The sequence below is a fragment of the Nematolebias whitei genome, chromosome 23, assembly GCF_014905685.2.
Source record: "Nematolebias whitei isolate Nwh7 chromosome 23, NemWhi1, whole genome shotgun sequence".
Taxonomy (NCBI): domain Eukaryota; kingdom Metazoa; phylum Chordata; class Actinopteri; order Cyprinodontiformes; family Rivulidae; genus Nematolebias; species Nematolebias whitei.
The window spans coordinates 14550178-14568898 of NC_056520.1; the positions used below are offsets into that span (position 1 = coordinate 14550178).

An 18721-nucleotide genomic window follows, 5' to 3' on the forward strand; every position below is an offset into this window, starting at 1 on the left:
TTGTGTCAACGACTGTAGCAGGGGAAATATTTTAACCTCTGCTACTTATCAGTCGGGTAATGCTAAAAAATGGGACTTTGACAAGAATGTCGAGCAACATTGTGTAGTAGAGTCTAATGTATTTATGGTGTTTGTTTTTTTAATAGTCCTGATTTCTTACCTTTGAGCATAAGCAGGGTTGCGAAATAGTAGGAATTTTCAAAATTTGAAAGAGATTTAAGATACAAAACTAGAGAAATTGCATTTCCTGCAAAAATGCAGTGTGAATGCTTATTGCTGAAGAACTTGCTGAAAAAACCCCCAGCTGAAATTAGCTAAAAAAAACATTCTGAAATTTTGCTGAAATGGAAAAACAAGTCGAAGTTATCTGAAAGCAGAAAGAACACATATTTGCTGAATTAGGTTTAAATAATCAGAATTGAGCCCAAAATTAGGAAATTAGCTAAAAAGCTGAAATTAGCTTAAAAAAAAAAAAAAAAAACTGAAAAGGCAGAATGAAGCTTAATCTACCAGAAGGAAGTGGAAGATGCTGAAAATGAGATAAAAATGTGGAATTAGCTGAATAAGCAAAATTTAGCACAATTCCCATGGAAAGATTATGATTTGAAATATTTCAAATTCCCCATTTTAACATATTATTGAAAGATTCTGGGAAATATCTGCTACTAATGGGACTTACAAATTATTTAAGATTTAGCTTTTTGAAAGTGTAAATGTAGCATTACATGAAAATAAAGAAATGTAAACAATATGATGAATAAATATCAGCTTAAAGGTTTTTCCAAATTAGATAATTTATTTATACTCGTTCATATTATTTAATTTATCTAGGGTGACCAAGCTTTTGCATGTTCATCGGATCTTTTTTACTAGAAACAAGATTTAGCACTCCAACTGTTCATGTTAATATTTATTTTACACGGCAACAAAACCATCGCCTTTAACTTCTTTAAAAAAAATCTTAAATTAATCGAAAATGCTGCTGCCAGAGTCTTAACTGGAGTTAGTGGGAGAGATCATATATCTCCAGTTTCAGCTTCTCTCCATTGGCTCCCTGTGAAATTCAGAATTGAATTCAAAATCTTATTTCTAACCTACAAAACCCTCAACAACCTAGGTCCATCTTATATTGCAAATCTTATTGTTCCATTTTTTTCTTAACGGAGCGCTTCGCTCTCAAACTGCAGGTTTATTTGCAGTTCCTAGAGTTTCTAAAAGCAGAATGGGAGGAAGATCTTTCAGTTATCAGGCTCCTCTCTTGTGGAACCAACTTCCAGTTTCTGTCTGTGAGGCTGACACGTTGTCCAGTTTTAAGACTGAACTTAATATTTTCCTTTTTGATAAATCCTATAGTTAGGGTTGGCTTGTTATGCTGCTATAGACTTAGACTACTGGAGGACAAATTGACCTCATTTCCTTAAATGAATTGTTAAAATTGAATTGTTTTCATTTGATAATATTTCTATCTTAACATGTGATTCTCGACCTGCCATTGTGTATCTGTTCTTCTCAAACTCAGTTGGTCAAAGCAGATGGCCGCTTGTCCTGAGCCTGGTTCTGCTAAAGGTTTCTTCCTCAGGAGGGAGTTTGTCCTTTCCACTCTCGCCTTCATGCTTGCTCAAGATGAGTTTGCGATGAAGTTAAATTCAGAGCAGTCTGCTCCTCAGATAAATACCCTAGTGTTAACTTACGTATATGAATGTTTCTGTTCAGTGCCCTGAGATGACTTCTGTCGTGACTCGGCGCTATATAATAAACTAAGTTGAACTGAATTGAATATTTAAGACGTATATAAAGAAATCTTACCGGAACAAGTTGTCCCATTTCCCAGCATGCCTTTAGGGCATGGGCCACAGCGGTACGAGCCAAAGCTGTTAAAGCACGGGACTCCTGGAAAACAGGTTTTTCTCTCACACTCGTTGATATCCTCCAGGCATGTTAAACCTGCCGGAGCGCACACACTTCCGCCTCAGAGAATTGAAACCACGACATGCGGCTGACTTGAAAGGGTTCTGATCTTACCTCGCAGCCCTGCAGGACACTCACATCTGTACCCGCTGGATGTGCTGATGCACCTCCCGGCTGCGCACGGCGCTGATAAACACTCGTCTACATCGCGGTCACAGAGCTCACCCTGCTTCCCGTCTTGACAAACGCACAGGTACTTCCCACTGCCGGCAGGAAAGCTCACATCTGTCACACACGTGCCTCCGTTCAAACAGCCACACGGCACCACATCAATCTGTTACACATGAAAAATGTATATATTTATTGTACTTTAATAACTTTAGACTGTATACAGTATATATCGATGCTCCTCCTACATTACCTTCACCATAAAGGTGCGCTGGGCATCGCACTCATCAGAGAGCGTGAAGCGAAACAATTGTCTCGCCTGCCCGACCTCCTCCTCCTCTCCCCTCAGAAGTGATGGAACCCCCCAGATGAGGAGGCCTGCAGGGGAGAGCACGGCCCCCTCCGGTCCATTCTCCAGCTGAAAGAGCAGCGCAGAGCCCTCAGGGTCAGACGCCGCTAACTGAAAGACAAAATTCTCTCCGGCAAATGTCCGCAGGTTGATTTGAGGTCGGTGGAAAGATGGTGGCTCGTTGTCTAAAAAAACAGATGGGACGATGTGAGAAACAAGGCTGTTCTGTAATTATATTTCAAAGCAGCGATGATGTGATTCTCACCACCTTCTTATTTACTGTTCTGCACCTACAAGTGTTTGACGACAGCAGGTTCCTGTCCTGTAATAAACACTTTATCAGCGAGCATGGCAAAAACAACCCCCCAGGCTATTTCTGGAAGGATCGTAAACCCAAATTTCCGTGTTTGGAAGGATTTGTAGCTCGTCTTTCCAACTAATGGATGTTTCTCCAAGACCACGTAGCTTCCTGAGCCACGTTATGATACAGGGAGGCTAAACTGACTTTGTGAAAACAATCAATGGACCACACGTTTTACAGTACCTGGAAAAATATGCTTTCTGGGAGATTTGTTGGAAAACACTTTTTAATAGCTTTTTCTTATGGTTAGTAACCATAGAAATAAAACTGGAGACCTCTTGTTTTGTCCAAACGCTTTAGATTACGTACCGTAAATGTTGCCGTATAGGTCACACCTTTCTGCATAAATTTGCAAATCCTGCGATTTATACACCAAAGCGACTAATACACCCCCCCCCCCACACACACACACACACACACATTTTTATAAATATGGCTCAGATCTGATGATTTCATTCAAAAACCCAGGGTCTAGACTGACCCTGGGTTTTTGATCTGCTCAGAGATGGATTATAATGAAATTATGACTTGGTTCTGACTGGTTTAAATAGGGCCAGCCACTCTAAAAAGAGTCTCCCAGGGATTCAATATCCGTCAAGGAATAAGAGTTTTATTTATTTTTTGTTTCTTTATTGGCTTGCCGCACCCCGTAGAAAGGCTTTGTGCACCATATCATTTTTTCCTGACACGTCAGACCACATAAGATCCATTGAGATCACATTTAGTCCGCCCCACGTATCCATGTGATAAGGCTGTGCTTCCGCATGTGAAGGCAGAGTCTAGGCCCTATATATTTGTAAAGAAATGTCATCCGGCCCTCTCCCGGTCCAAGATCTCGCGTCAAATTGTATCAGAGAAGCCAGCGCTGTAAACTAACATTTTCCGGCCTTGATTTAATACAACTGGTAAAACTTAATTCGCATTTCCTTGTTTTATTGAGATAGTGTGAGTTACTACTGTACTTCTGAGGGAGGTCCGAGCCGGGAGTCGCGTGAACTGGTGGCGGGCCTGGGGTTCAAGATGAGGCCTGAGGCCCACAGCTAGCAACAGCTAGCTGCAGCAGCTCAGGGAGCCCGCAACAGCTCACGTTGCAACACTGACATGGAAAATAATGAACATTACCATTTTCAGCCACTAGAGGGCCCTCGACCAATATGGCAAGCCAAGTGTCTCATTAATAGGTAATAGGCATTTTTGGCACAACACCGGCCCATGTTTCCGGGTGGTCAGCAGTGATGCATAACAAATGCGACAGGTCAGTGATGATACATAATAGATGTGACTTATTTAAGTTTTTTCCACTTTATTAGACATATTTGGACTGATGTGACTTATACGGCGGTGCGACGTGTACGGCGGAAAGTACGGTAGTCATGGATGTCATCTAACAAAAGTTTTTATATAAAGTAGATTTCATTTGAGGCTTTTTAAGTTTGTCTTAGGGCATTGAGAGGCCAGATGAAAATTGTCCAAAGGTCGGTTCTAGCTCTCAGAAGCCCTTGTTTTGTGCTACTTGTTTCCTCTGCAGATGTTTGCTCACAGTGGGTGTTACACCAGAAACATCTCGCAAGTTTGATGGTTTTATAGTAAGGAAATTACTATTATTTCTGGAAAAGAGCAAAAAAGTGTATTGAAGTAGTGTGATCATTTCTCTCTCAAAAAGAGTATATTGGTTAAAAAGGTAAACATATTTTATTTGCTTATTTTAGTCCTTCATAGTCATCAGAAAATTCAAGTTTCGATGAGGTTAATTGTTGGTTCAGTTGGTCACTACTTCCAGTGTGATTATCACTCTGTGCTGCTGTGTATCAACCATGTGATTTACCCCCACTTTGTTCCACTTAGGAGTGGTTAAATAGGTCAGGGCATGCTGGGAAATCTTTGAACTGCTGATGGTGACAAACAGGATCACAGTTGGACTCCTAACATGGCAGCAGCTAACTATGGCTCCCAACTTCCACTAAGGCCATGTTTACATTTGAACAATCTCTGAAAATGTTAGTTTTTTTTTTTCCTGTTGTTGATTGCAGCGAATAAACACGAGAGAAACACACTTGAGTAAAGCTGTAATCATTCAATCCACTATTGGTTTGCCAGAAAAGAAAGGACCATTTGTCCAACTTTGCTTTAAAATTATTGTTTTATGACCCAAATGTATGTGCTGAGTGAGGACGCTTCAGTCTCAAGCACGAAAACAGTGTTGCCAGATCTTGTGATAGAAACAACCAGCTCTATGAAAACAAGCCCAAAAAAAGGCCATCTGGCAACCCACCACATTGTGTAAAACAGAGGCCGTTTTTAAACAGTATAAACATACATTTATTATGGCATTACATATAAACAACAGCAAAATTATGCTAAACACTTTGAATAACATACTTTTATGTCAAAAATCATTTATTTTTTTCTACATATTTTTAAAAAACAAACTTTTTGACATCTGCGTGTGTGTGGAGCCCCCTAGTGATCAGCCACAGTATTGAGTGTTTGGGTGTGCGCCTGTCGCCTCGCCAACTTGGGCGGGAGTGATAAACAGGAAACGGGGGCGTGGAAGGGACAAACTACCTACAACCACTCGTCTTTTGCTTTATTGTGCAGAGCTGGGAGATAATCAACTAGTTTCACTCGGGGAAAAAAAGTCAAGCCCAAATTAACAACTTCACGTTCAAAAACAAGCCCAAAAAAACGCAACCCGCGACTCAAGATTTGCGAGCAACTTTAGGAAAAAAAAAAAAAAGCCCAAAGTCGCTTATAATAAGCGAACTTGGCAACACTGGTTACATCCAAAAGGGTGAATACACAAACCTTCGTTCAGACTGAGGATGACGGTGGATTGCTAAGTGTGAGCAGCACAAACAGCACTCTTCTATCCACCAATGTTACTTTTGTTCTTCTCGCAAAAATGCAGAAAAACTATTTACTGCAACCACATTGTAGTGAGCATGCGCAATTTCACACCTGTGCAGGGAATCTCCAAAATCCGAGATCTGGATTCAAAAAGCTTTGGTTTCAGAAAAAACGAGGGAAGTTGTCGTGTAAACGGACGATCAAACAGAAATAGAGACGCTATGGTTTCACTCACTGTGTAAACTGGGCCTAATACAGGAAAATTAAAGCCCGTTTTTCATTTTGATCTGAAGTTTTAATTTACTTACTGCATGATTGGATGTAAAATAAGTTGTCTGTACCTCTGTTTACAGACCAGGTGTATTTGGAGGTGTTGGGGTCACAGACGAGGCAAGCACTGCTTGGGTTGACACTTCCGGCTGTAAAACACATCCCGTCTATGTTACACGTCCTCTCCTAGAATCACCAAACAGAGGTTTGATTTTGTACATCTTTCATTTGATAATTTAAGGTTTGAGGTAAAAAGTTATTCCTAATCTCACATCATCACACATAACATGCCACAATTTTAGAAATTGCATAATCTTTTATTAGCTTTTTGTACTTGTTTTTTTTTTGCAGTTTGTGTATCATCACTTGATTTTTTTTTTTTTTGCACAATCAATAATAAATAAATAAAGTGCTATGTGTTGTCATCATTGTATGTTCCCATACAATGGCAAAATTGGTTCTCCACATTTAACCCATCGCACCTGGAATACTGATGGAGCAGTGGGCAGCTATGTAAGGAACCTGGGACTTTCGGGTCCCGAGTCGGCTACCCTACCTCTACCCTATCTTTATATTTTTAGCCAAAACATGAGCTTAATTTTAGTTAAATATATATAACAACTGTTGCATTATTTTAGCTATATTTTGTCTTAAAGTGTTAGCCAAATTTTAGTTTAACCTTTAACTAAACCATTAGCTTATGTCAAACTAAACTGTAGCTTACTTTTTTAATTATCTTACCTTTAGCCAAGACATTAGCTTATTTTAAACTAAATCGTTAATCTTCATTTTGCCAAACCATTACTCTATTTTAGCTAGACCTTGCGCTAACGTTTGCCAGTTAGCCAAATTTTAGCTTAAACTTTCATTGCTGTATAGCTAAACTGTTAGTTTATCTCTAGAAAACTAGTTTCTCTTAAGCTAAACTGCAGCCTAATTTTTGCAGAATTTTTTTTCACTTTTACCTAAACAGTAGTTTAACTTGAGCTAAAAAATTAACCTACATTAAGCTAAACAGCTAACATAATTAATTCTACAACAAAGTCAGATAATCCAAATCCAGGTATACAATCCAACATTTTTCCGTGAGGTCATCTGGATAATTTCTTTTTTTGTGCTGAAACGTTTCGCCTTCGATCCGGAAGGCTTCATCAGTCAAGGAAACACACAACACAAAACTGATTCTTCCCCCAACAGCTTACTCCAAAGTGGAACAAACCAGTTATGTTGGTGCTAAGATGGTCTCTTTGTCATGCTCCCTCCATTGAAATCATTAATTCCTTAATTAACAGGCAGTTAATTTCTTCCTTGTTGACAGTTGTGTCAAACTGGTTGAAAACAACAAAGTCCATGCTCAATAATCCAGGTATACAATCCAACATTTTTCAATCAGGTCATATGGATAATTTCTTTTTTTGTGCTGAAACGTTTCGCCTTTGATCCGGAAGGCTTCGTCAGTCAAAGAAATACACAAAACTAATTCTTCCCCCAATAGCTTACTCCAAAGTGGAACAAACCAGTTATGTTGGTGCTAAGATGGTCTATTTGTCACGCTCCCTCCTCCATTGCCGGCCCTCTGCCTTGTTGACAGTTGTGTCAAACTGGTTGAAAACAACAAAGTCCATGCTCATGTGTGTTTCCTTAACTGATGAAGCCTTCCGGATCAAAGGTGAAACGTTTCAGCACAAAATAAGAAATTGTCCAGATGACCTGACTGAAAAATGTTGGATAATCCATTCAAATTTTTAGGTAAACTGAAGTTTAATTTTGACTAAACCTTTAACACATTTTTTGATGAACTATTACTTTGTTTACAAATCATTAAATTTTATGGTATTTGAAAAACTGATGTAAAACTGACCATTCTTTTAATTAATTACTGTTGAATAACATCAACACAAAGTTAAACTAAAAACTCATTTTGGGACAAAAATAGCATATGGCTGAGATTGGGTAGAGGCAGGGCAGCTGACTTGGGAGCCAAAAGTCCCAGGCTCAATCCCCAGTCATTGCACATCTCGTGGTGTCTCTGAGCAGCATACCCCATCCCCAATTGCTTCCCGGGCCCCTTCAATAGCTGCCCACTGCTCCACCTGGAGGTGGATGGGTTAAATGCAGAGAGTCAACATCGCCAGTTTATGGGAACATACAATGATGACAACACATAGCACATTATTATTATTAATATTATTATTATTATTATTATTATTATACAGTTGAAACAATCCCATTCCTCCTACAGAGAGACAAAACACTGGTTTGTTTTGCAAATAAGTTACCTTTAACTTACAGAGCCCTGAGCGTGATGCCTCACAGACCTGGCAAACACCATCGTAAGTCGTTAGCACCTTTGCCTTGCTGAACTGGGAGCCATCATTGGTCACCTGGAACAGAAAAGAAATATGATAATGTTTTATATCTGTGATAAAGAGTAAAAACAGTAAATAATTAAATTTAGATGCAATGCCTTAATCTCCCATCGTGCATATGGTTTGTCATCCATCATGAAGTCTTCTGCACTGATGACAGCACTACTTGGTGACGGAACAGCACAGTCCAGAGCCTTAGAACTGAGGAAAGTGGCTTTTGTCCGCTGTTGCTCCCCTAGACCCCAAGCTTTGTTCATATACTGTTGAGACAAATCAGAGAAAAAGCAATGGCACTTTCATACTGAAGGATCCTTGCCTGACATGTAAACCTCCCTTTTTTCACCTTCAGTCTGGTGAGAAGGCAGCTCAGGTTAGGAGAGTCGATGAAGCCAAGGCCAAAGACACGAACTTTGTGACAGTCAACTGCTCGGATGTCGCATAATCCACTGTTTTCTAAATCGGTTATCTCGATTGGCTGGCCTGTAGGAAAAGTTGTTACCTACAAACTTTACAAGATTGTCGAAACAAAAGTTTCATGTCACGGTAATGCATTTATTCTTTAGATCAACCAAAAAAGCAAAGCAAAATGCGTTTGAAAATAAAGCTTAAAAGGTACAAATTCATAGAGTTCTAAGAAAAGCATTGGATACCATCAACAAAGTAGAAACCATATTGACAGATACTCACCAATGGCCAGGCTGCAGTCATGAAAGCTGTAGCCTTGATAACACTGGCAGCCCCACTCTGTACATTCTCCATTTCCATTGCAAAAGTTTGGGCAGCGCAGTGCCAGCAACACTTCCTCAAAAGCACTTGGTGAACTTGGTACTTCAGTGGCTCGCTGGGTACGGTTTTCTATTAGTTGTCTCTCGCACTCATTCTCCAGATATGGCAGAAGTGCATCCTCCCAGCCTAGGTCATCTTTGAGCTGCAGGTCCAGCATGCAGAGCTCTACTGCTACATCAAGACGGCGTCCCAGCAGCCCTCGACACACCGCACCAACAGTGGTGTTGACCAAAGCCATCTGGCACATCTCCAAGGCTTTGGCAGAGGTCAGGCCACTTGGTGTAGGCCAGTGGGGTTGTACTTCCTGTCGAGCTTCTTCCAAGTGGTCCTCAGGAAAAAAGTAGGCAAAACTTTCCAAATCTACTTGTCTCAGGCTTTGAGCTGCAAAAATGGGACGATATTCAAACAAGTTGTGTCGTTTCGTTCTGTCAACAGAAAGCAGTAGATCCTTTCCAAACTCAACCGCCAGCTTAATCTCATCACCATTTAGATTTTTATCACCATGCTTCCAAATGTGCCTTTTCTCCAGTGGATGACTGCTGAAGGCAGACATTTCCAGGATGCTTCCCAGTGTTTCAGGACTCTTGATGTACTCCACTGTTGTGTCCATGAAGGGAAACACAGATGTGTAATCCACATTGTCATATTCTATGCAGTCAGAATGAGCCAAAGAGCTGTGCACGTCCTCTACCTCTCTGCCATGGTTAGGAGACGTGCTGTATTCTTTATGGCACTGACAGAAAGGTCGCCTGATATCTTGCATGACCCCAGGAGGTGTTTTATCAAAGAAACTTTCACCTGGAGCTATCCTAACACAAAGAAGGAAAATTTGTAACAAGCAACTGTAGAGACACCACAAACCAAATGTTTAAACTGAAATAAGGCCTGAGCAAAGATATATTACTTGGGTCTTAATTACTGACCTCCAGTCCTCAATGAAGTGATCCAAGTCATCAGGGCCAAAATAATCACCACCAGAACCCTGAAAGTCATTGTTGCCATTATGATCAAAGGTTCCACAGAGGCCTCGGGTATTGCCATAGTCAGCGCTGGGTGCTCGTACAGACAGGCTCATCCCCCAGTCACTTACATCCGCCCTAACAAAGGCCCCAGAGGGAAAGATAAACTACAACAGGAAAAGGAAAACAGATGTAACAATTAAAAAAAAACCAAAAGAATTGTAACTAACTCCACCGTAAAAAAAAAAAATAAAAATTAAGTATGGAAGACAAAGAACTCTTAAAAAGTGTTAAAATGAACAGATACCTACGGTGACCTTCCTCCCCTGATGGGACTCCAAGACCCTGACCCGACTACCCTCATCACTGGGGTTCTTTAGAGTAAGCTGTGGCTTTGTTTCTTGTAGTTGCCCATTGCACATGTCAAAGATGACTACGTCGTTCCCCTCTTGCACTGCAACACCACAGTTGCAGGCAACAGAGTAGTGTCGGCTACCGCAGTCCCACTGGCGGGAATGGACCTCAAACATCCTTGTAAGGCTTCGATATAGGACAAAAGTTCCAGTCTGGTGGTTCTCATAATGCCTGTATTGCAGATTAATGTCAAATGGCTTACAATTAAGTGAGTATATCTGCTTTTAAATGTGCCAGTAAATTACCGTCGATCAAATGTGATGACATGTGGATCAGTCAATGAGTAGCAGATGGAAGTGGGAACATCCTGGACCATGACCTGGAGGAAAAGCACTAGGTTAAGACATGCAAGTTAAAGCGAATACGCTTCATACCTCAGGGTTTGTTTTCATTAAACAGATGGAAAATCCCTTCAAGAAAAGGTTTGTTAGAAGACAGAAAATGGATTGACATTATGTGCAAGGATGATGTGCAAAGTTGATGGAACTTTCTATGAAATAGACATGGGGCAGTGGGGCTGAGTGGTTAGAGCAGTCGTCCTCCAATGCAAGAGTTTGGGGTTCAAATCCACCAGCAGTCACAAGTGTTCCTGGGCAAGACACTGAATCCCTCATTGCCTCCGATGTGTGTCCCATTGTATGAATGTGATCTAAAAAAGCACCAATTAGTCTCTTTAGAATGATTTGTTCAATTGGCCCTTTAGAGATCTAGTTGAGTGCTGTATGAATGAGTAAATGAGGGCACAAATTGTGTTATCAAGATACTCAAAGTGCTTTAAAAGACAGAAAGGCACTATGTAAATACAGTCCATTTACCATTTACATCAATTGTCCATCTACAACTAAACTGTATTTATAACATTGCTTTTTAAATTTAAATTCTGACTGTTTTGTTTTAAATGAAATTTAGATTTGCTAGAGAAATTCAAAATTCTGCCTTGATTTTTTTTTTCAGGAACACACAATTTAGGAAGTCTAATAACGCTCCACAAAAGAAATGTTTCATACCCTGATTTAATTCAGACCAATTTTATCTTGTTGTGATCCTATTAAAAAAAACATATTAGAACGCCCCAATCTATCATTCTTTTAGACAAATAATTGAAAATAAAATCCATTTTAAATAAATAAAAAAAAAAATCTCCAAACACCTCAAACTCAAATTTCCAAGCTTTACAGTATGTTTTTCTTGGAACCATCTTGGTATTTCCAGATTCTCCACAAAACACCTTTATGTTCTCCATTTGGTTCACAACCTTTAGGTTATATCCCACAACGACACTTAAAACCTCTTAAAGAACCACCAAGACTGGGAAAAATAAATTCCATAAACACCCATAAGACTTTTTTTTTGTTTTGCTTTTCTAAAATTACCAGTACTTGAAAGTGCACAATCTTTAAATTTCATTTAAGTGCAAGTGTATTACATAGAGACTTCATAAATGGTAACTCACTTGGAGAGATTTTGGGACATAGCTCCTCCAGAGACTTGGTACACTAGGACCTGGCACAGCTGAGACCAGGCTCGGGCGATTCCCATCTCGTGTGAAATCAGTCACAGCAGTGACAAAAAACTTTGCCCTGCCACAGCTGCCTTCGCTGCAGGTTTTCGGCTGGATTTCCACCCGGCAGGCGGACAGGACCACATTGGAGACCTTGTGGACGAGGCCGTCTGTGGGTGTCAACACAGTATTAAATTAGTGATAACAGATGGAGCAGCTGCCTGTAGGTCTGTAATAAAAACTTCAAAGGTGGCCCGGATGTGTTGATGTACAAACACATGGAACAACACAATAAGCACCACATACTATATATTAACCCAAAATGGTTGGTTCAAGGCACATTTTTTCAATGTTATTTCTGACTTTGGTAGGAAATCATATGTAGAAGCTTTTGTGTAGTTTTTGTTGCATTGACAAGTAAACTGCTGACTTTTCAAAAGTCCTACATCCACCATTGTAATTCCAAGTGCTCTTAAGGGGTATTCACTGTCGTGGAATGCAATATTTATTGGGGGTTTTTTGCATTCGGGCCACGCAATTTTTACAAAACCCTTAAACAAACAAACCAGTCAAAGAATCGCCTAAGCGCACAGCCGATGATTACCGAAGGCTGATGTCTTCATGCCAGGGGCCATCTACAGGCAGGTGTTTTTTGTCTCGTTGCATCTCTGTCGCCGCCAAACTTCCTTCAACTTCCTTCAACTTCCTTCAACTTCCGCGTCTTTTTTTTCCTTCCTAAAGATTTTTTTGATGCTTGACAAATAACGTTGGGCCTCAGCCAGAAAGAAGGTGGGGGGTTGTTTGTTTGTTCGGTGGGGGTAGCAGGATGGTAGCTGAGGGGGGTATTTCCTCCAAGAGACTTTCACGTCTTTGCATCTGCCTTTCGCCCCAATGCGCTTCAGATATGATTTTCATTTTCACAAAAAAATGTGGCACGAGTTATTCATCATAACTCTGGTTTTACTTTGCTTATCAACACAATTTAAAAACTGGTTTATAACTTGAAGTCTGCATTTTTGACACAAATAAAAATTACCTAGTGGCATACCCGCAAAGCAGCCTGTTTCCTCATAAATGTCGGTGTACGCACCCTTTTTGGAGGCCTTTCGGTGTCTGATCCTTCAAGTTCCTGTGCACAGTAGATCTGGCTGAATAGTTGCTACTGCTTCTTTCCAGTTTGATGTTAAACTTTCCTTTAAATCCAAATCCCTGCATCATTGCCGGATCATAATCCTCGGATTGAACGTGTTTTGAACACAGAACGTTGTTCTGCGACAGTGATATGAAGTCTGCCCATTTGACTTTGACAGACTTCAGCCATTTCTCAGAAATGTCCTTAATTTTTGGAAAAGACTCCCTCTTTGGCTGTATTCCCACAAAACTATGCATCACACTGATTCCGCTTGTTGTTACTGCCTCGAATATTTTTGACAGAAACTAGAAGGAAATAATCAACTATAACTTTGTACAATAGAAATCTCGAGCGATGTCACACCCTTATATGGAAGTGAATGGGGCCGTTTCCAAAGTTGCGACTGAAACAGCTTAAAATCTTACAAAAACTGTTTTTAAAACCAGTTTGTGTTACATTTCAATGTTTTCCACAAAACATAGGTTTAGGGTTATTTTTTATGTCTCTATCATATTTCGCAGGATATGTAATATAAAAAAATGGTGGGTGTTGGACTTATCGAGTACCCAGTATCAGAAGGGAAAGGAAATGTTGGAAAAGGGTGGATTGCTATCTTCAGGTCGTGGGTGAGGTTCTGCCTCAAGTGGAGGAGTTCAAGTATCTCGGGGTTTTGTTCATGAATGAGGGAAGAATGGTAAAAGGGAGCTACAAGGCAAAGTTCTCCGTTTACTCGTCAGTCTACGTTCCTACCATCACCTATGGCCACTAACTCTGGATAGTGATCGAAAAAACGAGATTGCAGATACAGGCGGACAATATGAGTTTTCTCCACAGGGTAGCTGAACTTAGAGGTAGGGTGAGAAGATCAGTTATCTGGGAGAGACTCTTGAGTAGAACTGCTGCTCCTCCACATCGAGAGGAGCCAGTTGAGGTGGTTCGGGCATGTTCAACTGGGAGGAGATCCCGGGGAAGACTCGGGACACGCTGGAGAGACTTACGTCTCTCGGTTGGCCTGGGAATGCCTTGGAATCCTCCTTGATGAGCTGGACGAGGTGGCTGTGGAAAGAGATGTTTGGACCTCCTTGCTCAAACTGCTGCCCCCTGCAACCCGACATCGGAACAAGTGGAAGATGATGGATGGATGGATGGAGTAGCCAATTTAGCACATTTAACACTGATTTTCATCTAAGGTTTGACTACCCAAAATTATAGCCAAAAGTTTTCACATATAACTACTGTGTTACGAGTTGGCTTTTTATGTGTGTGAATGTTTCTGTTCAGTGCTCCGAGAGGACTTCTGTTGTGACTTGGCGCTATAGAAATAAGCTGAATTGAACTGAACATATTTAGAAGAAATACACAACCGCTGATAAACGTTTAAAGTAGGGGTGCACTGATAAATCGGTCCCGATTTCCTTAATTTTGGGAAATTGGAAATCGGCCGATGCACGAGAAAACGATTTTACAGATATTTTTTTCGTTTTAACAACAATTGTCTGAACTTCATTTATATTTCAGAGCACTACCTCATGGCCATTTAAAACAAGTTTCTAGGATATTGTTCAAGGGTATGTTTTTCAATAAAATAAGATTGGAAAATTGAAGGTGCATTGTGACACTTGACAGTGTCGCTTATAAAACAAAATCGGAATCGGCAGGTATGACTATTTTAGAAATCGGTGATCAGCCAAAAAAACTGCAATCAATGCACCCCTAGTTTAAAGCTTGTAGCTAAAAGTATTGAATGTGGCTAAACTCCGAAATTTGTGTATTATGGTTCAAATTCTTTTATGTCATTCAGAGGTCATTTTGCATTATGCACATTTTGTGACGCTTGTTATCCATATCCAACAGGCTGAATTTAGCTTCTTAGAATAGAAGAGCTGAAAGTAAGTAAAAAAAAAAAAAAGGAAACCACCACCACAGATGCAGAAGTTTTCAGTGACAAAAAAAAAGATTCGTCTAATTTCAGTTCGTTAGCTCTGTGTTAATGGTAACTTGAAACGACAACAAAAAAAGTCCAATAAAAGTATACTGAGGTCAAATCAGTGTCTGCTCAGCTATGTGCTGCAGGGACTTTTATATCAGTTCAGAGTTGGGATTTAGTGACTTTATACTTTGTTTGTAAAAAAAAAAAAAAAAAAATCAATAAAAACGATGACACAGACACGTTTTCCAGCAGGTCTGACCTGGATCATGGACACTCAGAGTCAGAGGGACTCCACACTGGTGGCCGAGGTCGGACCTGAAGCAGGGGATGGGCACTGTGCTGTGGACGGTCACCTCATGCTCTTTGCTGTTCTCTGCTATGTGAAGCGAATCTGGAGAAAACTAAGGTAAGAACAAAAGTTATTTTATTTTAGCTTGACAGGTTTTATTTGAAACATCCCGGCCATCATGTAGAACAATTTACCTTTATTCCAGCGTAGAAACTTTCACTTTCTTTTGGTGAAGATCTGGAGTCGTTGGAGTTGACTCTGAAAGTTGAGACACTGCAGGAGAACTGCAAAGAAATATCACAAAATGTTGATAATCTAATAAGTTTATGTGTTGTTTCCCAATAATTTCTACTGGAAAACAACCACTGTGTGCTGGAAAATAAAAATTATTCCCAGCTGAGGAAGACGGGCTACCACTCAACTCCAGCTGGAAGACGTAATCCTAACGGTGTTGGATTTCCATCTGTTTTCCCTCCTACTGCTCAGACATGACATTATGAGCAACAACTTAGCCCTGCAAGTTTAAAATCTTCATCTATTTAATCTAGAGTTAGGAAAGTGACACACAGCACAAGGCAGATTTTTAAACAAGTAAAATTTACAAACAGATTGGTCAAATGCTTCTTATAAAGTAGTATAACTGACCAAACGGGTGCTGGGGAGTCCTGGGGAGAGCAAACCCTGGTTGGAACGTTAAAGCCTGAGTTTTATTTCTTTTTCTACTTTTTTTAAACTGTGAAATTGATGATTTTCAAAGAGAAAGTTTAAGATTGTGCAAGGAAAGTAAAACACCTCGAGTCACAAAAACCAAAATAGTTTACGAGTTGAGACTAAGTCAATTTCAGGAATAAGAAATTATAGTCGGACTACCCATACTTAAGTTTTTTTTATTTTATTTTGAACAATACAGGTTTAAGTTTTTGTAGAGGAATTCGGATTTTGTTTTTGACTTGTGATGTGAAAACATCAAGTTCAAGTTCGATCAACGGAGGACGCCATCTCCTGTATGGTCCAAACTGCTCTCACTAGAGATGCACCGATCCGATACCAATATTGGTATCTGTACCGTTATAAAAAATAAAAAAAAACTTCTGGATCAGGTATCGGTGACAATGTAAGCGATCCATGACTGGGCAGATCTATTCACTCTAATTCTATGCTTTGTGCTCTGAGTGACGTTACGCGCTGGCGAACTGACTGAACAAATTAAAGTTGTGTTGTTTTTACATGTTTGACCAAGCTTGTGAAGCTCTTGGTGTGTTTAAGTGTGCTATTATGGTGCAAAGTTTTCAATAAATTTGTAATTCAGTACATTCATTTCTGCGTTTACCAAAACAAATGTTTTAAGTTAATTCAGCACGGGGTTTGTAAGCTCAATCATCTAGGTAGACAACAAAAATGGCTAAAGCATGTCATCTGGACCTGTTTCAGAAACTGGTCCAGATGACATGATTTAGCCATTTTTGTTAATTCAGCACTGTTTTTTTCAGATTGCATCGGATTGGTATTGGCCGATGCTAAAACAGATATTGGTATTGGATTCTCGGCATCGTATCGGAAATGGAAAAAGTGGATCGATAGCTCCACTCCACTCCACTCCACTCCACTCACCCACCTCAAGCAGAAGGACTCCTACGTCCGTATGCTCTTTTTGGACTTCACATCTGCTTTCAACACCATGTTTCCCAAGATCTTGATAATTGAGCCTATGCAACTGGGTCCTGGACTTCTTAACCAGCAGACCACAGTCTGTGAGGATCCACAACTTCTCCTCCTCCACCATAAACCTCAGCACTGGCTCTCCTCAGGGCTGTGTGTTGAGCCCCCTCCTGTTCACTCTGCTCACATATGACCAAGCTGTCATATTGTAAAGTTTGCAGTGATGTTCTACAGTGAAAATGTTGTCAACAGAGATCTTTTTTAAATATAATTAACAAGCTTCAAAATATATGTTGTTTCTACATTAAGTGTAGAAAATTGAAGACCACTTTATTTTCACAATCTTGATGGTACTCTCCCCACTATTAAAATGGGTCAGACATGGTTGTGTGTGTATTTTTTTCCTCCATAAAGTATAAATAAAAGGTAAATGTGAAAAAAGGATGTAAAATAATTGTATCAAATGTTAGGCGTTACAATCTAGTGTTATCATCTGGATGTACTGCCATTGCTTCTAATCCTTTGGAACTTGGTTTACCCATTACAAATCTTTTTCTAAATGTCATCCACTTTTTATCTTTTTGTCAGTTTAAAGAGCTACCATAAAATCAACACACTGCTTTATGCACTCTTATTTAAAAGAACTTCCCTGGAATTCACTGTGAAGATCGATTGAGATGGGACCCATGTGGGGGAAGCCTTGTCCAACCTGCAGTTGATTTAACATCTCCACCTTACAGTTGCTCTGTCTTAACTGAATATGACACACATTGCCTCTCTGCTTTTACTTTTTGAAGCAGAAGAACAAAAAGAGTTCAGCACGATCCGAGGCTCACGCTTCCTGCTGGAATGGTAAAGCTTTCCACATGTGCTTCCCTCATCATAACTTCAGCTCAGTCTGGTGGAAATTACCGTTTCTCCGAGCCTGAAGTGAACGCCATCCATTTCCACCAGAGAGAAGGGCTTCAATGCAGACTCCTGCCTGATTTCAACCTTCATGTTGTGGCCGATGTGTCTGGCCCAAACCACCTGGAAGCCCAAAGCTTGGCTCCATGGCAGCGGAATGAAGGAACACCTGAGGTGTACGCTGTGTCCGATTAGCTCCGGGGTGATTACAGGCCGGGACGGTAGAGACGGAGTAACAGCTGGAAACAAGGAAGTCAGATAAATGTTAGGATTTTTGATATCCAAAAAATAAATTAGTTGTTTGGAAGCAGCATGAATGCTTTCCTCAAAAGGACAACAATGTTTCAAAACAAGAAATTGAAACTAGTCACTTTGTTTTCCTGTTTTCATACCTTTGCACCGACCATTAACTTGCACTTCTCCTGGTGAACAGAGTTTGGATCCCAATTCTGGAGCAACTGAGACATGAATTTAGGTGGAATCCTTCTTATTAACAGGTTTAAAAACAGTTTAAGACCGCAGAATGTTCACCTTTAGCGCAGTATCCCATGCAGCCCTGCGTTGGCTGCAGATAGTACACCAGGAATTCGCCACAGTTCCTCACCGTGACAGTGATGCGGAAAAGGCAGCAATCTTTGGTGCTGCCTTGGAAAAATTGCCAGGTGGCACAGGCAGAAAGCTGTCGGACCTGACCGGGCCGTGGCAGAGAGGTGTCTCTCAGTGACAGCCACACCGGAGCCTGAGTACCACAGTGATTCATCTGCAAAGGGGCATTGAAAAAAGTCATTTTCTCTAAGAAAGGGAGTCTTTAAACCCTGCATGTAGACTGAAAGTACTGATTACACCAGTCTGCTCGAGGTCAAACAATTTTTA

General features: G+C 40.4%; 1 protein-coding gene across 1 annotated transcript in view; it reads right to left on the reverse strand.

Moving 5' to 3' along the window:
- Positions 1-18721, reverse strand: part of si:ch211-246m6.5 (von Willebrand factor D and EGF domain-containing protein) — a 44688-nt gene that overhangs the window by 15121 nt on the left and 10846 nt on the right. The window contains exons 4-20 of the mRNA XM_037696790.1: positions 18380-18608; positions 18241-18306; positions 17855-18087; positions 15478-15567; positions 15254-15395; positions 11885-12102; positions 10677-10750; positions 10329-10602; positions 9982-10184; positions 8960-9867; positions 8616-8752; positions 8371-8532; positions 8183-8287; positions 5975-6089; positions 2330-2610; positions 2023-2242; positions 1807-1944 (exon numbers count right to left, since the gene is read on the reverse strand). Coding sequence (XP_037552718.1) covers positions 1807-1944; positions 2023-2242; positions 2330-2610; positions 5975-6089; positions 8183-8287; positions 8371-8532; positions 8616-8752; positions 8960-9867; positions 9982-10184; positions 10329-10602; positions 10677-10750; positions 11885-12102; positions 15254-15395; positions 15478-15567; positions 17855-18087; positions 18241-18306; positions 18380-18608 — 3595 coding nt within the window. The remainder of the gene's footprint in view (positions 1-1806; positions 1945-2022; positions 2243-2329; positions 2611-5974; positions 6090-8182; positions 8288-8370; positions 8533-8615; positions 8753-8959; positions 9868-9981; positions 10185-10328; positions 10603-10676; positions 10751-11884; positions 12103-15253; positions 15396-15477; positions 15568-17854; positions 18088-18240; positions 18307-18379; positions 18609-18721) is intronic.